Source organism: Salvelinus alpinus, chromosome 6 (assembly GCF_045679555.1).
Source record: "Salvelinus alpinus chromosome 6, SLU_Salpinus.1, whole genome shotgun sequence".
In the NCBI taxonomy this organism is placed as follows: Eukaryota; Metazoa; Chordata; class Actinopteri; order Salmoniformes; family Salmonidae; genus Salvelinus; species Salvelinus alpinus.
The window spans coordinates 40,116,143-40,129,276 of record NC_092091.1 but is presented as its reverse complement, the minus strand read 5'-3'; the positions used below and the strand labels follow the sequence as shown (position 1 = coordinate 40,129,276).

At 44.3% G+C, this 13,134-nt stretch overlaps 1 protein-coding gene across 1 annotated transcript in view; it reads left to right on the top strand.

The window, feature by feature from the left end:
• LOC139578682 (insulin-like growth factor-binding protein 3) overlaps positions 1-9,405 on the top strand; it is a 53,599-nt gene extending 44,194 nt beyond the window's left edge. The window contains exon 4 of the mRNA XM_071406615.1: positions 9,153-9,405. Coding sequence (XP_071262716.1) covers positions 9,153-9,278 — 126 coding nt within the window. The 3' untranslated portion in view covers positions 9,279-9,405. The remainder of the gene's footprint in view (positions 1-9,152) is intronic.
• Positions 9,406-13,134: the final 3,729 nt, after the last annotated feature.

The window sequence follows — 13,134 nt, the reverse complement described above, 5'->3', positions numbered from 1 at the left end:
AGACTGTTGCAGCTGTTGGTAGATAGCCTCCACTTTGTTTTGAAAGAAGGCCAGAAAACTGTCACAGAGGTTGGTGGTGATTGTGAGAGAGGGGTTGTCCAATAGGCGGAGAAGTTTGCTGATGGTTGAGAAGAGCACTCTTGGGTTTCCTTGTTCATTCCTTATGATGTTGGAGAAATAGGCAGATTTGGTTGTGGCAAGTGAGTCCTTTACTTGTGAATGTACGCCTGTGCTCTGTGCTCATTTCAGAGTAGCTGCACTGAGGCTCTCATTAGCCCAGCTTTATTTAGAAAAGCAATATCCTGCAGCCATTTGCGGGCCAGGGAGTTACTCCCACACACACACACATACATGCACACACACGCACGCACACACACACACATATATATATATATATATATATATATATATATATACACACACACCCCCACACATACACACACAAACACACACACATGTTTTACGAGCCTGTGTTTACCCTTTGGTCAGCCAGGCTCTTTTTAATGTCCGTGACGCTCGGTGGCGCTGCTATTAGCCCAAAAAAGGGCATTATAAGTGCACACACTCATATACAATATACAACACACTCACACAGCCATAAAGGAAGCATTATGAGCACGCACACACACATGCACACACACACACACACCTATAAATGCAGCATTATGAATGTGTGGGGTGGATGAAGTGTGCTCTGTTAGCATCAGCCATGTGGACACCGTTAGGGCTCAGGGGCTAGGGCTCAGTGGCTAGGGCTCAAGGGAGTAGAGTTGAGCATTTAAGGTTTAAGGGCTCAAGGGCTAGGGTTTTAGCATTTAGGGCTTAGGTGCTAGGGTTTAGGGTCTATGAATCCCCACTCAGGGTCAGACTCAAGATGGGGAAAGGAGGGAGACAGGCAGGCTCTTTCACAGACAGTGCCAATAAATAAGTTTAGGGATTAGGGTACTATTTGGGATCAGACTAGGTTAGGGAGGTTTAGATAGAAGATGCAAAGAAAGAGAGAGAGAAAGACTACATGCTAGCTAGTGGAGATGACACTGCTAATAGTTCACAGATGAAACAGAGACTGAACGGAAACTCACAGGTAGCCAAGCATGTAGGGAATGCACACGTGCACACTTGCTTACTCTCGCTCTCTCGCCTCTCTCTTTTCCACATACTGAGCCACATGAACGAATACTACAGTACTTACCATAGAATTCTATGGTAAACTGTTGTATACCGTAGAATACTATACTACACACTGTATTATCCCTCAAGCATGTGTAGTACTTGCTATATAATGTTTTACTATACTGTAAAATACTACAGTAAATACTACAGTATTTTCCACACAAAAAAACACTGTAGTAAATACAACAGTAATATCAGCAAAACACTACAGTCCGCAAAAACACTACACTCACTTTTACTATAGTAAATACTGCAGTATATTATTTACATGTACCCTACCCATTCCCCTCCCCATATTGAAATTTGAGCCACCCATACTTGAGAAATCTACATGCCAAGTACAGTATATACCATATATTGTATTCCCTACAGGTTATGAAAAATAGCGGAAGTGCTTATACTATCCTACCTACCGTTTATGCAAATTTTACTCTTTTAGTATTTATACTGAAGGAGAAAGCCTCCACTTCTATGTCAAAGATAATAAAACAAAAACACTATGGTAAATACTACAGTAATGTCTGCAAAAACACTACAGTAAATACTACAGTATACTACAATCCACCAAAACACTACATTAATTACTATAGTATATACTACAGTTTTCTTTTACTACAGTATGTATACTATAGTTAACTGTAAATACTAAAGTATAAACAGTATACTTAAGTATACTACAGTATTCGTTGTAGTATTTTTGCGAACTAGACAGTAAAGTCCACAAAAATACTACAGTGAATACTATAGTATTTATATCATAGTATACTATAGTATATTTTTTGGGGGGGTGACACAATCTTCCCCCTACATATACATGCATGCATGCATACACAGAAACGCACTCACACACATACACACCTACACACACATAAGCATGCACACGCACGCACGCATGCACACACACACATTCCCAGGACTCCATCATCATTAACCATCTCAGGAACACAATGTTAAGCTCTCTTCCCCTGTCTCATCCGCTGGTCATAGAAGAAATAGAACCTGCCCCAGAGGAGAGGAGAGGAGCAAGGCAGGGAAGAAGGGAAGGAGGAGCTGTGGTGAAAGAAAAAATGAGGAAAAGGAATGATGGGAAGGAAGGACATTCTGTGGGCCAAGATGACAGTACTGTGAGAATGGGGTTACCCTATTCCCTTTATAGTGCCTTGGTCTAAAGTAGTGCACGATATAGGGCATAGGGTGCAATTTCAGAAGCAGACAGAGTCCTGTAGTTGGTGCAGGTATTTTAATTTGTTTTCCTCTCCATAAAGCAGTCTTTGATCCTAGTGCTCAGCTGGCTGGCTGGCTGGCTGGCTGGTGTCTGACTCACTGTCTGACTGGCTAGCTTGCAGACTGGAAGGCTGTACGAATGGATGGTGGGTGGGTGGGTGGGTGGGTGGGTGGTTGGGTGGGTGGGTGGGTGGGTGGGTGGGTGACTGGCCGGCTGGATGAAGGGATGAAGGGATGGTGGGTGGCTGCTGGCTTGCAGTTGACTGACTGACTGACTGACTGACTGACTGACTGACTGGCTGGTGGCTGGCTGACTGGCTGGCTGACTGGTTTGCTGGCTGGATCGCTGGATGGCTGACTGGCTGACTAGTTCGCTGGCTAGCTGGTTTGCTGAATGGCTGGCTAAGTACCTGTGGGTGTGTGTGTTTGTGTTTGTGTGGGGGGGCCATAATCAGCTCCAGATGATTTTGAGCGTGTGCCAGATGCCCAAAATAGCAGTGCTCCTTTCCCCACGGCCCTCCAACTGGCCCTGACAAATATTATAGCAATTCCATGTTTACCATCACACTATTTCACTCTCACTCGCTCACGCCGTATCCTCTCCTCGCTCTATATGTCCGCTAAATCGAAAATTACTTTTACATTTGTATCGCAGAATCTGCCACTCTTCAGCTTTACAGATTGAATAGAACCCTTACTGTAGCACCCTGCAAGCCTGATACACAGATCCTTTCAGAGAGAAATAGAGACACACACGCACGCACATGTACACACACATTCTTGTCCGTGAACGTGATGTTTGAGTTCTGCTGAAGCCTGGCTTGCACACGATTTTGAATAACATCCAAGTTAAGAAAGGCAAGAGAGAGAGAGAGAGAGAGAGAGAGAGAGAGAGAGAGAGAGAGAGAGAGAGAGAGAGAGAGAGAGAGAGAGAGAGAGAGAGAGAGAGAGAGAGAGAGAGAGAAAATAAGGGTGGGTGGAGAGGAGAGAGATAAATTGAGGTCAGCAAACAGGGGAAGAAAGGAGTGGAGCAATAGGACACACACAGTCTGGCAGGTGGCTGTGGAGAAAAGGCGTTATTATTACATTAGGGACAGATCGCAATTTACCGGGGGGGAGGGGTGGTCCAAAATAGGGAGGGTTGTCAAACTTTTTTGTTTTGCTTTGGGGAGGGTTGTGTGTTTTTTTCATTGGGCACAGGGGAGGGTTGTGCCCTGTTAATTTCTTCCATCCTAGCCAAATTTCCTCATCAGCTTGCATGCTCCTCTCCTATATCACTGTGTTTTGGTACTTCCCTTATGTACTACGCTTTTCAATGTGCTAACTTTTACTATACCACAGGTCGGTACAGTCTACCAGTGGTCTATCCTGCCGTCATAGTGACAATAGTGGTAGGTGGATTGTTTGTCCAGATCTGCAATAGACTAACTAGCAGTCATACCACACATACAAATATTCAAAGCTGCATAAATTTTTTATATGAATCAACAAGAACAAATAGGAATATCTGATAGGCCGCGGACACGCCAGGTGCATCATTGCGCATGAATGTACAGAGAAGACATTAAACACACAGTTCAAAAAGCTCCCCTATTGATCTTGTTTAGGGACAATACAGTTATCCTACCTAGACTATAGTAGCCTGCAACACCACAATGCAATGATTAATTGCATTATTGTTTACATGTGAGTACAAAATTCTAGGCTGCAGTGAAAATGTCATTTGAATAACGACGCAGAAGCTTTTTGATTTGAATGTTTCAGTCGATTTGGATCAGTCGTGGGTCTACTCTCAACCGTTTATACGGTCTAGATAGGCCCAATAGCAGGCCAGTCTGGCTGTATTTTTACTTCTGATACTGAATGTTGCAAATCATCATTCTCCCAAGTCGTCCTACAATAATGTGGCCACATATCCTCCCAGCAGGCCCAGTTATTCAGGAAAGCTTAACACACGCTCTCAAATCAAATCAACTGTATTTGTCACATGCGCAGAATACAACACCTTACCGTGAAATGCTTACTTACAAGCCCTTAACCAACAATGCAGTTTAAGACAGAGTTAACTTCTACGGGATCGGTGTCCCTAAACCAGGACAGTCGTTGTTCAATATGCGATAATCAAATCGAATCACATTTTTATTAGTCACATGCGCCGAATACAACAGATGTAGACCTTACAGTGAAATTGCGAGCCCCTAACCAACAATGCAGTTAAAAAAAATATGGATAAGAATAAGAAATAAAAGTCACAAGTAATTAAAGAGCAGCAGTAAAATATCAATAGCGAGACTATATACAAGGGGGTACCGGTACAGAGTCAATGTGCGGGGGCACCGGTTAGTTGAGGTAATATGCACATGTAGGTAGAGTTATTAAAGTGACTATGCATAGATGATAACAACAGAGAGTAGCAGCGGTGTAAATAACCCTAACCCCTAGGTAGCCATTTGATTAGATGTTCAGGAGTCTTATGGCTTGGGGGTAGAAGCTGTTTAGAAGCCTCTTGGACCTAGACTTGGTGTTCCGTTACCGCTTATCCTGCGGTAACAGACAGAACAGTCTATGACGAGGGTGGCTGGAGTCTTTGACAATCTTTAGGGCCTTCCTCTGACACCGCCTGGTATAGACGTACTGGATGGCAGGAAGCTTGACCCCAGTGATGTACTGGGCCATTTGCACTTCCCTCTGTAGTGCCTTGTGGTCAGAGGCTGAGCAGTTGCCATACCAGACAGTGATGCAACCAGTCAGGATGCTCTCGATGGTGCAGCTGTAGAACCTTTTGAGAATCTGATGACCCATGCCAAATATTTTCAGTCTCCTGAGGGGGAATACGTTTTGTCGTGCCCTCTTCACAACTGTCTTGGTGTGCTTGGACCATGTTAGTTTTGTTGGTGATGTGGACACCAAAGAACTTGAAGCTCTCAACCTGCCCCACTGCAGCCCCGTCGATGAGAATATTTTTCCTGTAGTCCACAATCATCTCCTTTGTCTTGATCACATTGAGGGAGAGGTTGTTGTCCTGGCACCACATGGCCAGGTCTATGACCTGCTCTCTATAGGCTGTCTCGTCGTTGTCAGTGATCAGGCCTACCACTGTTGTGTTGTCAGCAAACTTAATGATTGTGTTGGAGTCGCGCTTGGCCACGCAGTCATGGGTGAACAGGGAGTACAGGAGGGGCCCCGTGTTGAGGATCAGCGTGGCAGATGTATTGTTGCTTACCCTTACCACCTGGGGTTGGCCCATCAGGAAGTTCAGGATCCAGTTGTAGAGGGAGTTGTTTGGTCCCAGGGTCCTTAGCTTAGTGATGAGCTTTGTAGGCACTATGGTGTTGAACTCTGAGCTGTAGTCAATGAACAGCATTCTCCCATAGGTGTTCCTTTTGTCCAGGTGGGAAAGGGCAGTGTGGAGAGCGATTGAGATTCATCTGTCATCTGTTGTAGTGGATCTAGGGTATCCAGGATGACGCTGTTGATGTGGGCCATGACCAGCGTTTCAAAGAACTTCATGGCTACCGACGTGAGTGCTACGGGCGGTAATCATTTATGCAGGTTACCTTCGCTTCCTTGGGCACAGGGATTATGGTGGTCTGCTTGAAACATGTAGGTATTACAGACTCGGTCAGGGAGAGGTTGAGAATGTCAGTGAAGACACTTGCCAGTCGGTCCACGCATGCTTTGAGTAGACATCCTGGTAATCCGTCTGGGGCCGCTGCTTTGTGTATGTTGACCTGTTTAAAGATCTTGCTCACATCGGCTACCGAGAGCGTTATCACACAGTCGTCCGGAACAATCCGAGCAGCTGTTCCTCATGCACCGAGAACCTACCGCTACAATATAGCCTAAATATTTAGCGTTCAAATTTTGTATTACCTTTTATGTGTGGCATAAACATGCTTTAATCTGATCAGGCTACTTCAAAAGTCTCCTGTAGGCATGCGCACGTTCGTCCAAAATATAATTCCAGCATCCTCAAAATGGCTTGACATTCACCAGGTTTCCATCCAACCTTTTCATGCGAGTAAAGTAGCCTACATGTCTGATAAAATGTATCACCACATCATGGGAAAGCATGCAGTTTATTAGGCTTCAGATTAAGTTTTGATGAACTTCACAGGGTGGTGAAAGTGCACAGTGATGAGGTTGATGCTCCTTTCAATAAATACCAAGGGTCTTATTCTGGTGACATGATGATCGATGCTTGGCTGCCATTTGACAAGTAGGTCTGCTCATAAGTAGGTCTGCTCATAAGTAGGTCTGCTCAGCCGCGAAGTGGTAGGCCCCACAAGCTCATAGAACAGGACCGCCGAGTGCTGAAGCGTGTAGCGGGTAAAAATTGTCTGTCCTCGGTTTCAACACTCACTACCAAGTTCCAAACTGCCTCTGGAAGCAACATATGCACAATAACTGTTAGTCGGGAGCTTCATGAAATGGGTTTCAATGGCCGAGCAGCCGCACACAAGTCCCACGATCACCATGCTCAATGCCAAGCATCAGCTGGAGTGGTGTAAAGCTTGTTGCCGTTTAACTCTGGAGCAGTGAAAACGCTTCACCATCTGGGAGTCCGACGGACGAATCTGGGTTTGGGAGAACGTTACCTGCCCAAATGCATAGTGCCAACTGCAAAATTTGGTGGAGGAGGAATAATGGTCTGGGGCTGTTTTTCATGGTTTGCCCTAGGCCCCCTAGTTCCAGTGAAGGGAAATATTAATGCTACAGCATACAATGACTTTGTAGACTATTCTGTGCATCCAACCTTGTGGCAACAGTTTGGGGAAGGCCCTTTCCTGTTTCAGCATGACAATTCCCCCATGCACAAAGCGAGGTCATTACAGAAATGGTTTGTCAAGATCGGTGTGGAAGTACTTGATTGGCCTGCACAGAGCCCTGACCTCAACCCCATCGAACACCTTTGGGATGTTGGGGGCCTAATCCTCCAACATCAGTGACCAACCACAATAACGCTCTTGTGGCTGAATGGAAGCAAGTTCCCACAGCAATGTTCCAACATCGAGTGGAAAGCCTTCCCAGAAGAGCAGAGGCTGTTATAGCAGCAAAGTGGTGATTAACTCCATATTAATGCCCAGGATTTTGTGATAAGATGTTCCACGAGCAGGTGTCCACATGGTCATGTAGTCAGTGGCAGCTGCTGAGTGGAGAACGGCTCATAATAATGGCAGGAACGGAGCAAATGGAATGGAAACCATGTGTTTGATGTATTTGATACAATTCCACTGATTCCGCTCCAGTCATTACCATGAGCACGTTCTCCCCAATTAAGGTGCCACCAACCTCCTGTGCATGTAGTGTTTTTTAACTGACAAAATAAATCAATCAACCCAAACTATGCAGAGGCAATTTGATGAATGGAAAGAGACATCTGTTACAAAACACCACACAAGTTTAATGACATTCATAGATTGTCAAGCTAAGCTTTCGGTACTGGGTAAGCCTACAGGGTAGGGAGGGATGTGTTTTCTGTTTGTCCAGATTGATAGTCTATTTATCGTGGTGTTGAAAATGCAAAGCATGTCGGTATGTCTTGTTTATTGGTTGTTTGGTGCATAGGCACAGAAACCTGTTGGTGGAAAATTGATTGCATATATTTGATATATTTATAATTATAATTTCCCCCTAGCTGATCATTGTCAGCAACCGGAAGAGTGTGTTAAATGTAAAATATTTTTTACGTTGGGGAGGGGGGTGCGTAATTTTTTTCTGACACCTTGAGTTGGATCAACAATTTATGTGCTCTCAGTGAAAATGCTAATCTGTTTCAAATCGATGTCCTTTCCCCTCTTTGTCATCTTTCCCCTTTCTGTCCTCTTACCTCAACCCCTCTCTGTCCTCTTTCCCCTCTTTGTCCTCACCCCCTCTCTGTCCTCTTACTATATCTCTGTCCTCACACCCTTTGTGTCCTCACCCCCTTTACTTCGTCCCACTCTACCCTATCCCCTGTGTCTTTCTACCCTTTACCCAGTCGGCCGGTCTCCCCCGCTCTCTAAAAGCTCTCTCTCTCTCAATTCAAGTCAAGGGATTTATTGGCATGGGAAACACATGTTAACATTGCCAAAGCAAGTGAAATAGATAATAAACTAAAGTGAAATAAACAATAAAAATTTACAGTAAACATTACACTCACAGAAGTTCCAAAAGAATAAAGACATTTCAAATGTCATATTATGTCTATACAGTGTTGTAGCGATGTGCAAATGGTTAAGGTACAAAAGGGAAAATAAATAAACATAAATATGGGTTGTATTACAATGGTGTTTGTTCTTCACTGGTTGCCTATTTCTTGTGGCAACTTGTCACAAATCTTGCTGCTGTGATGGCACACTGTGGTATTTCACCCAGTATATATGGGAGTTTGTCAAACTTGGGTTTGTTTTCAAATTCTTTGTGGATTTGTGTAATCTGAGGGAAATATGTGTCTCTAATATGGTCATACATTTGGCAGGAGGTTACTCTGTCTCTCTCTCTCTATCCCTCTCTCCTCTTTCGCTCTCGGAGTGTTTCTAGGCTGCCAGGGCTAGTTGAATGGTGTTAGTGTGTTAGTCCTTCCCATACTGGTGTTACCTGCCTATGAGATACAGCTTGGTGAAGGCTGCACACGTCTGACAGAAAAAAACTCCCTTTCTAGTTTGTCAAAGTTGAAAAGCGTTTTATATGATAGAAGGTTGGTTGTTATATTGAATTAAATGTAACTCTATCTTTCTTTATTTCTCACTCTCTTTCTGTCTCTCTCTCTGCAGTGCCGTCCATCCAAAGGGAGGAAGCGAGGTTACTGCTGGTGTGTGGATAAGTACGGTCAGCCTCTCCCCAGCTACGATGGAAAGGAGAGAGGAGAATCCCAGTGCAACAACCTGGAGAACAAATGAGAAGCAGAGAGAGAACGGATGGATGGAGAGAAAGAACGAAGGAATAGGAGAGAGACTTTTTTTCACTCCGGCACTTCACAAAGCACAGTCAAAAGAGCGCCAGACTGTTGACCTCAGGTCACATGACTGCCGGGTAGGGAAGGGAGGGGGGACAGAGGGGGGAGGGAGGGAGAAGCCTATAGGCCAAGCCTTCTGTCCATCATCTACAGCTATCTGCTCTGTGCTATGGGAACCTCCTCACCTTGTATTGAAACAAGAGAGAGAGAAATGAATCATCTGCACTATTCTTTTAGAGAGAGATGGAGGGACTTTTCCACTGTATTTAAAGTGTGAGTGACTGTGACCCAACTCAACGTGTGTATGTGTGTGTGTGTGTGTGTGTGTGTATGCGTGTGTAAATGCTGTCTTTCACTAAGATCAGTTTAGAGATGTTAGAACACCCAAATCCAGCCCCCTTCTATCCTGTCATGCAGAAACTCCTCCTCTTTCTCAGGGTCCATCATTATGAAGTGAAGGCTTATGGTTTGGCCAGCCTCTGATCTCTTTCATGCCATCTTGGACAACACTGGCCTTCCCCACTGTCTCCAAAGCAACCAGCTTGTCCAACCCGATGTGCTGCGTCACATTCACAGGTTTAGGGGGGAACGAATGGAGACAGTGCCCAATAACGGTGCCTTAAAACCCCACACTGCCCACCTCACCCTCTCCGCCCCCTCTCCCCCCATCCCTAACTCCTATCCCTCCCTTTCCCATAGTCCTTCCTTAGCCTTCTGCAGTCCTCACAGGTGCTCACATCGTTTTACCACCATTCAGCCCTGGAGTCTGGTCTGGTTTGTTAGCTGGTGGGTTAGCCTAGCCTAGCCTAGCTTAACTGCCAAACCATCACTCCTCCAGTCAGGAAATAGGGCCAGCATTGTTGTCATAGCAACTTGGTCCCTCTATCTGCAGTCCTCTTCCTGTTGATGGTGAGTATGGCCGGTTGTAGGGTCCTTTAGCCTGGGCATGCTCGGTGAGACTGGATTGCTCTCTCTTCAATAGGTCCCCATTCTTCGACCCCAAGCACTTAAAGCACTTTAGCTGCAACCAACTCCCCCATATCGCTCCTTGCAGTTAAAGACAATCTGGACCAATTATAAATAATTAGGTGGGTGCTTATATTTGTCCTGTTTATTATACAAGTGTGTATTATACACGTGAAATTGGAAATGTGTTTTTTTTGCATATCCCTACTCCACCTGAGACACCCTCGGAGAGTGAGGTCAATGCCAGGTCTTCCATTATCAATGGCAACCCTGGATCAATTAGAGTTAAATGCCTTGTTTACATCAACAGATGTTCCACCTTGTCAGCTTGGAGATTCAAGCTACCAACCTTTCGGACTAGCACAAAGCTCTAACCGCTAGACTACCTGCCTCGCATAGCAATAATTCTGTACCTTTTCCATAGTGGCAACATTTGACAAGGTTTATAGCACTGTAGAACAAAACAACAAGAACTACAATCAACAACAACAATATATATATATATATATATATATGCTACACCAGGACTTCAGACAGTGAACTTACTCAGCCTAGTAAATAAACAGCACTCCTCGGAATTTACATTCAATGCAAAGTGTTTTCTTTTCATTTATATTGTTCTTGGAGATGCTTGTATGATCTCATGCCAACAACTCCACAATATGGACACAGCACCAAATGTGCACTTAAGAAGCAGACAGGGGGTCTGAGGAAAGGGACGTGGTTCTCCTAGAGGTGCTTCCTGCTTCGTCAATGACGCTTTCACATATCCGGTGTCCAAAATGGCACCATATTTGGATGATATTTCAGATGCAGACTTTAACAGTAGAGAGTGCACAAGAAGGAATGCTAGCCCAGTAGCTTGGTTGCACTGAATCAGCTACAAATTACCTTTAAAAAACAACTTCAAACCAACCAACCCGCTGGTACTATATGACATTTTGTTAGAGCACTTCATTTACGGCGAGTTGCATAAAAGCATGTTTAAGCTATTGCCCTGCCTCCTTCCCTGTTATTTGTGTGTCTTCGTAATTATTATAATTTTTTTCCTGGAAGATATGTGTCTGAATAGACATACAGTGCCTTCAGAAAGTATTCAAACCCCTTAACTTTTTCCACATTTTGTTAGGTTACAGCCTCATTCTAAAATGGATTAAATCGTTTTTTCCCCTCATCAATCTACACACAATACCCCATAATGACAAAGCAAAAACAGGTTTTTAGAACAAGCTCTTTCAGGTTGGATGGGGAGCGTTGCTGCACAACTATTTTCAGGTCTCCAGAGATGTTAGATCAGGTTCAAGTCCGGGCTCTGGCTGGGCCACTCAAGGACATTCAGAGACTTGTCCCGAAGCCACTCCTGCGTTGTCTTGGCTGTGTGCTTGGGTTGTTGTCCTGTTGGAAGGTGAACCTTAACCACAGTCTGAGGTTCTGAGCACTCTGGAGCAGGTTTTCATAAAGGGTCTCTCTGTACTTTGCTCCATTCATCTTTGTCTCAATCTTGACTAGTCTCCCAGTCTTTGCCGCAGAAAATCACCCCCACAGCATGATGCTGCCACCACCGTGCTTCACCGTAGGGATGGTGCCAGGTTTCCTCCAGACGTGATGCTTGCCATTCTGGCCAAAGAGTTAAATCTTGGATTCATCATACCAGAGAATCTTGTTTCTCATGGTCTGAGAATCTTTAGGTGCCTTTTGGCAAACTCCAAGCGGGCTGTCATGTGCCTTTTACTGAGGAGTGGCATCCGTCTGGCCACTCTACCATAAAATCCTGATTGGTGGAGTGCTGCAGAGATGGTTGTCCTTCTGGAAGGTTCTCCCATCTCCACAGAGGAACTGTAGACCTCTGTCAGAGTGACCATCAGGTTCTTGGTCACCTCCCTGACCAAGGCCCTTCTCCCTCGATTGCTCAGTTTAGCCGGGCGGACAGCTCTAGGAAGAGTCTTGGCGGTTCCAAACTTCTTCCATTTAAGAATAATGGAGGCCACTGTGTTCTTGGGGACCTTCAATGCTGCAGAAATGTCTTGGTACCCTTCCCCAGATATGTGCCTCAACACAATCCTGTCTCGGAGCTCTACGGACAATTCCTTCGACCTCATGGCTTGGTTTTTGCTCTGACATGCACTGCCAACTGTGGGACCTTACATAGACAGGTGTGTGCCTTTCCAAATCATGTCCAATCAATGTAATTTACCACAGGTGGACTCCAATCAAGTTGTAGAAACATCTCAAGGATGATCAATGGAAAGACCTCAATTTCGAGTCTCATAGCAAAGGTTCTGAATATTTATGTACATTTATTTTTAAAATATTAGCTAAAATTCCAAAAAAAAATTTCGCTTTGTCATTATGGGGTATTGTGTGTAGATTGCTGAAAAACATGTTGTATTTAATCAATTTTAGAATAAGGCTGTAACGTAACAAAATGTGGAAGCAGTCAAGGGATCTGAATCCTTTCCGGAGGCGCTGTGTGTACTGTACATAAATGACTTCTTTATTTACTTCATTTTATCTAAGAAATAATTCAAAGCTGATCCAAACTTTGTTTTATTTTCTTATAAAGGATTCAGTGACTTTCCAGTAGTAGGGGAGATTGGGGTAAGTCTAGCCAAAGGGTAAGTTGAACCAACCTTGTTTCCAGGAAAATATACACAAAATGAATAATTTGAACAAATATTTAGGAAGAGGTAATCATTTCATGGAGTCTGTGAAGGAAGAAACCACATGGAAACAGTGGTGAGCAAGTTACGTCCAAAAAACGGATTTTCACCAAGTCAAATGAATTTATTGTGCTAAAGGTTTTATGATGCTTGTATCTAAACCAAAGCACATAC